This window comes from Panthera leo, chromosome D4, assembly GCF_018350215.1.
Source record: "Panthera leo isolate Ple1 chromosome D4, P.leo_Ple1_pat1.1, whole genome shotgun sequence".
NCBI lineage: Eukaryota > Metazoa > Chordata > Mammalia > Carnivora > Felidae > Panthera > Panthera leo.
Genome location: NC_056691.1, coordinates 4,975,694 through 4,981,979, shown reverse-complemented (window position 1 = coordinate 4,981,979; position 6,286 = coordinate 4,975,694). Strand labels below are relative to the sequence as shown.

Genomic DNA, 6,286 nt, shown 5'->3' with positions numbered 1-6,286 from the left:
GCTCACGGTATTGGGGAGAGTCAGGATTACTCAAATAAGTGGCCTTGGGGAAATCTGCTATTCCTTTAGGAAAGAAGAATTACAAGACCCGTACCTCTCGTCATACAAAAATACAATTTTCAGAGGAATCAAAGAGCTAACTGCCAACAACAACAAACGGATGCAAGCATGGGAGGAAAGCATAGGTGTGGTGGAGATGGCCCTTCTAAGCGAGATCCAAAGCCAGAGGCAATAGAGGAACAGACTGCCACATTACATAAAACCTAAAATGTAGCTATAACAGAGGACAGCATAAACAGCTGGAAAGAAACGGGGCAAAAATGTCACATATGAAAGAGGAAGATAGAAGATGCTCAGAATGTAGAAAGAGCTCTTGTAAATCCGTAAGAACCTGAAAGATACCCTATAAAAAAAAAGTGGGCAAAGAATATGAATTGGTGACTGAGAGGCTACAAATGTCAATAAAAAGTTGTTCAACCTCATGAATAACCAGAAGCATAAACAATAAAACTCAGTGAGGTACCATTTTATCTCCATTAAATGGGCAAAAGTTTTAAAAAGATTGATTATAGCCATCATGAGCTAGAGTGTGACTACACTTGCAAACAGTTTAAATTGGTTGAGCCATCCCGGACAACAGCTTGGTGGTAGTCACCAGAGTTAATACTGTTGCGCACTCTAAAATTCCACTTTGAGAAAGCGCTTCAGGAATATTCCCACAGAAACAGGAAGATGTAGACTGCAGCATTGTTGGTAAGAGAGGGAAAAGTGGAAAACAACCTAAGTGCTTACCAACAGGAAAATATTTAAATAAAATGGAACAAGAAATATGTATATACAACACGTTATGCCAAGAGATAGTCTTCTTCATTAACAATATAAGATGTATAGACACATGGAAAAAACATTACAAGAAAAAAAGAAGAGAAAAAAAGCAACAGCAAGCTGTAGATCAATATTGTCCCCAGGGTCCCAGTGACGTTTAAGAAATCCAAACCGAGTAAGTATACGCACACCATGTTTGCAGGTGCCTACGAAGGTTCTAGATTTCACACCAAACTGCTGTAGGGCTTAATACACGCCAAGCGTTTCGTCTATGCAGGACACATGGTAAGGGCTGTGTTAGAGGTGGCCATTTGCATTTATATTTCTGTAAATATATAATAATGCATTCCTGGGTTACGTGTGTAATTTATAAGAGGACTTCTGTGATTGCCTAACACTGCCTGCCCAGGGCAAGACCATTTATTATTAATCCCTCCCTCCAGAGAGCCCCGGCACGGGGTGTGCCACCTCACAGCCACAGGGGAACACCTGTCACAAAAGCCATCCCGCTGTTCCCACCCGTCTAGGCCGCCAGGCGAGACCCCAAGGTCTCCACCCACCGCCTTAAGCCCCGACCTCTCTCTTTCCTGCAGTGCGCAAGCGCCAGGAGGCGGGCCCAGCGCTCGCCAGCCCCGCCCCCAGGAGCGAAACGTCACTGAGCTGCGCCGCGCTCTGTTTGACGTACCTGAGACCCGCCTTCCGGAAGGAGGCCCCAGCGGCTGACTATGGCGACCGCCGCGGAGCAGTGGGTACTGGTGGAGATGGTCCAGGCGCTCTACGAGGTGAGCTTGGCGGCCCGAGCGGCCCAGGACCACACCCGGCCCTGGAGGGGTGGGACGGCCCCTGTGGGTTTGTGGTCTGAGTCCCGGGCAGGGTTGGCTGGGTCACGCCCGGACCTTCGTCGTCCCTCGCTGGAGAGGCTCGCGGGGGAGGCACGGGCGGGAGCGGGAACCGAGGGTCTCCGTCCGGGCACGGGAAAGGAACAGGTGGGAGGGGGCGCAGGAGCGAGGCTGGTCCTCAGAAACCAGAGTTGGGACTGATGGTGAAACAGGGTGGTGAAAATGGAGTGGAAGATCTCAGCCTGGGAAGGTCGTAGGGGTTTCAAGTCCTCGGGACTGTGGATCAGGTAAGAGGGGAACGAATCGCAGTAGAAAAGAGTTCGTTTTTGTCGGGGCGAGGGTTTAGGAAAGCCGAATGATTTAGGAATGAGGAATATGAAATAGTTTGTCATTCTTCCACAGGCGTCTCATTTTCTGTCTTGTAAAGATAGAACACTTTTTAGAGATTTTTAAAGGCGGAACAATTACGAGTGCTTTCAAAGGCTGTCTGTTTCACGTGTGTCAGGTGACAGCTATGATAGCAGAACTTAAGTCTTAGAGAATGTTCATTCAGTTGACATGTGTTTAGTGAGCTTCGATACCCCATCCGGTAGAACTTTCTGCATGTCGTGTATCTGAGCTATTCAGTGTAGCAGCCACTAACCACAGGTGGCAGTTAGGCATTTGGAATGTGCCTAGTGCAAGTGAGGAACTAAGTATTTCATTTCATTTCATTTAGATGTATATTTACATAGTTACGTGGTGACTAGAGGCCAAGGTATTGGGACGGCACACATCTAGACACTAGGGATAGTGCAGTGAACAAACATGCAAAAATGCCTGTGCTTATAGAGCTCGTATTTGTTTAAAGCAAATACCAATTTTCTTTTGATGATTTGTTAAAAACTTAACATAGCTGCCTACTGCCAGGGGAGACCATGGTGTCTTCCCCAAAGAACTTACCAGGGCTTCCTGAAAAACAGTTGACAGAACAGGTGTGGCGTAAGTGATGGCTAATACTAAGCTAATTACGGTAACTAAGAGAAGAGCCACTGAAATTGAATTTTTTAAAAAATGAATAATTTTCTGTTGTATGTTGTTGCTTGTTTTTTGAAGGGTGCTTAACTGACCAAGACTCAGGTGTCCTCTTGGATGTAACATTTCCAGGAAAAGAAGCTGCATTTGTGATTTTGATTAATTCACTAGACAATTGGTATCTCAGTTTTTCTTAGGATGGTTTCTTTCTGGAGTGGGATGCTTCGTGATTTAGGCAGATGTTTGCCTACTGGAATATAATTATTGAGAAAAGCAAAAGAAAGAAGTAATCGTGTATGTAACCTTTGTACGTAGTCAGAAAGACATTTGCACATTGACTTAGGAGTTCATCTCTGAATCTGCAGTTTTCCTGTTTCCATATTCTGAATTTTTTTAAACTATGGTAAATCATCTTCACTTCCTTTCTGTCTGATGTTTCAAAATAGTTTGTATTTACATTTCTGACTGTCTCTTTTAAGTGGTTTTTCCAATGACGGCCTGTTGGAGTAGATCACTCTGTAACTGACTGAGGTTTAGTTGCTATCTGGAGTCTTCCACATGTACTTACCATGTCCAGTTGTGCAAAACACAAAAGTCAGCTGTACATCTTGGAAATGTGCGCTTGAAGACGTGGCATGGATAATTTCAGTAAGGTGTCTGTGTGCCTATTGACATGAAACACACTGCATACTTGTGGGGAACTACTGCAGAAAAAAGACCTGACGTTCCTTTATTCATTTATACAGTCTTGTTTTTGTTTGTTTTTTTCCCCAGCCATGTTCCCAGAAGGATTTAAGGAGGCTTATTAGAGGCTTATCAGATAGAATAGAGTGAGATGTGCAGAACTCTTAAGAATTGTGGAAACTGATTTCCACGTAACTCTTTTAACTGACCTGGGGTAGACGAGGGTGGTAGCAGGCGGGTGAAGCTATGAAGCGTTCATTACTGTCCTTTCCCACCAATAGGAAGGTACATCGTCTGACGGATCTGATAGTTGATATTGTTTGACCTGTTGGGATTCTGCATAAGCTTTTATTTTAAAAAGTAAATTCCTTTCCTACAGAGGTTTTAAAGCTGCACTATTAAAGATTTATCATGTGAAGGAGAAATTACCAACTGTTAGAAGTGGGGATGGGGTGCCTGGGTGGCTCAGTCGGTTGAGCGTCTGACTTCGGCTCAGGTCATGATCTCATAGTTTGTGGGTTCGAGCCCCATGTCAGGCTCTGTGCTGACAGCTCAGAGCCTGGAGCCTGCTTCAGATTCTGTGTTTCCTTCTCTCTCTGCCCCTCCCCCACTCACACTCTCTCTCTCAGTCTTAAAAAATAAAATAAAAGATTTAAAAAAAAAAAAAAAGAAATGGGGAAAGGAATGAGTGGAAATGAAAGGAGTTTGAAAATAACTCTTAAGAAATAATAGGTTAAAGGTCATGGGAGGTGATACATACAGGTGCATTACATTTTATGTGCAGATTTTGGAAGGGTTCACTTCTTTTTTGGTTTTTGACTCACTCTTAGGCTCCTGCTTACCATCTTATTTTGGAAGGAATTCTAATTCTCTGGATAATCAGACTTCTCTTCTCTAAAACTTACAAGTTGCAAGAACGATCTGATCTCACAGTCAAGGTAAGAAATTAAATTTCTTTTATTATTCACTGTATGATTACAGTGGCTACATCTTTCCAAAAAGTACTTGTGGCGACTGAACTAGGTATGTTAAAATGTTTTCTGTTATGTAAGCAAATCAAAGACAGTGAAACCTCAGGATACCAAAATACAGGGAAGCCAGGAACAAAGTCGACACCGAGAGGAATACCACGTCAGAGACCTCTGCACGTGGCTAGAGGCCAGCAGCAGTCTTAGGAATAGATGGTGGAAGGGAAGCTTCTGGATTTCGATTGTCGATGTGCAGGATTACATGAGTTGCTCAGGAAAACCACCATGGTTTCTGAAACCCGAATGAAAGTTTTCCCTGTGTTCTTCCTAAAGGAAATTCGGGGTTGAAAAGAATCTTCCCACCTCCCTACCCCAAACCCAGTTTTGATGCCTTCTCTGGTACGGGGCCCAGCCCAAGGCCTACCTGGGTGAACCTTAGGAAACAGAAGCGTCTAGAGGCCACGAGGAGTTCCGTGCGCCGGAGGGATGAGGGCGCTTGTGAACAGGAAGTGCATCCTGGTCACTCAGTAGGAGCACTCAGGAACTGTGCCCCAGTGCAAGAGGGAAGAGCGGTTGTGACTGTGGTGTGGTCTCTGTCGCTCCGACTGTTTCCCCGCCCGGCCCCTGTAGCACCGTGCCCGAATGCTTATAAAAAGCCCAACAGCTTGGGCTCACCCGGCAGCACTGAGTACAGCACGGAGACCGAGCCGTCCCAGGAACAAGTGCTGGGGAACAGAATGAACGCAGCGGCGTGGCCTTCGCTTCCCCGGTTGCACTCCCTGGCTGCGGTCGTCCTGGTCGTTAATATTAATCGTGGGGGAGGTGTCAGGCCGTGTCCCCCCGGGGACGTGCAGCAGATGGTCCCCGGGCCATCGGAACGTTTTGTTCTGAGGGCAAAAGCGTTTTGGAGGCCTGACTAAAGCAGAGTAGGAGAGATCTCATTGCGTGATTTTGCATAACCTTTTCCAGGCCAATGGATCTTTGAACCTGTGTTTGGAGACGTATGCTAACCTTGACCGGAGATGCCCGCCCTCCCCCCCTCTTATCCTGACTACCTGTGGGATTAGCATGCCAGGGAACGCTCTGGACAGCATTGCAGGAAGACTGGGCCATCCAGGGCAGAGGTCCTTGGCGTTTCAGAACTCCTCGAGAGTGATCGGGTGGCCGTGCAGCTGGTTTCTAGCTCGGCTTTTTAAGGAGTGGATCATTCCCAGTCTTTTGAGTTTTCATTTCTACACATGGCAATCCACGCACATAGACATTTTTTTAAAGAATGACCAACCGTGATTTTAGGGCGGTCCTCTGAAAGCCAAACTCAGCAAGATCCGGTAACCGTGGCCATCTTCCCCTGAAAGCCAGGGAAGAACACAAACTGTGACCATGGCAGTGGTGCTTGTAAAGCTTCCCTTCTGGCATCACAGACGCAGTGCCCGGGTCTGGGCTCTGTAGACCTGCAGTCTCTCGCACACGAGGGGATCGCTGGCCGCTTCTAACACCCGTCTCCATGGCCGCAGGTGGCCTCGGGGCCGCCGCTCTCTGCTGCGCGGTCGTCGGCAGAAGCAGATGAGGACTTTATTGGTTGATTTGTAGCAGAAATCTGGGGACAGAACTGTCGCCGTCCCGTGACTAGACCCTGCTGTATTTTAACTCCTTTCCTCCCGTAGGAAAAGGAGGAGCTGATTGAAGAGTGGCAGCCGGAACCTCTTGTCCCTCCCGTCTCCGGAGACCATCCTGCTCTCAACTACAACGTCGTTTCAGGGTAAGTTGGTTCACTCCTCCACGGACTTGCACTTGGTCTCCCGTGGGTATACTCGCCAAAGCACACACTGGTTTGTGTAGTGTTTCTTTTTTAACAGAAATAAAACATTCGGAAATTTCCGGAGATCGGAAACGCTCTGCTTTAGATCCCAGTATATAACTCTGTTCTAAGGACGGTGTGGCCGTTGTGTATAGTCT

General features: G+C 46.7%; 1 protein-coding gene across 2 annotated transcripts in view; it reads left to right on the top strand.

Annotated features, from left to right (window-relative positions):
* Positions 1-1,502: 1,502 nt before the first annotated feature.
* SPTLC1 (serine palmitoyltransferase long chain base subunit 1) overlaps positions 1,503-6,286 on the top strand; it is a 53,980-nt gene continuing 49,196 nt past the window's right edge. For both annotated transcript variants that reach the window (XM_042912221.1, XM_042912222.1), the window contains exons 1-3: positions 1,503-1,607; positions 4,193-4,300; positions 5,995-6,089. In XM_042912221.1, coding sequence (XP_042768155.1) covers positions 1,551-1,607; positions 4,193-4,300; positions 5,995-6,089 — 260 coding nt within the window. In that variant the 5' untranslated portion in view covers positions 1,503-1,550. The remainder of the gene's footprint in view (positions 1,608-4,192; positions 4,301-5,994; positions 6,090-6,286) is intronic.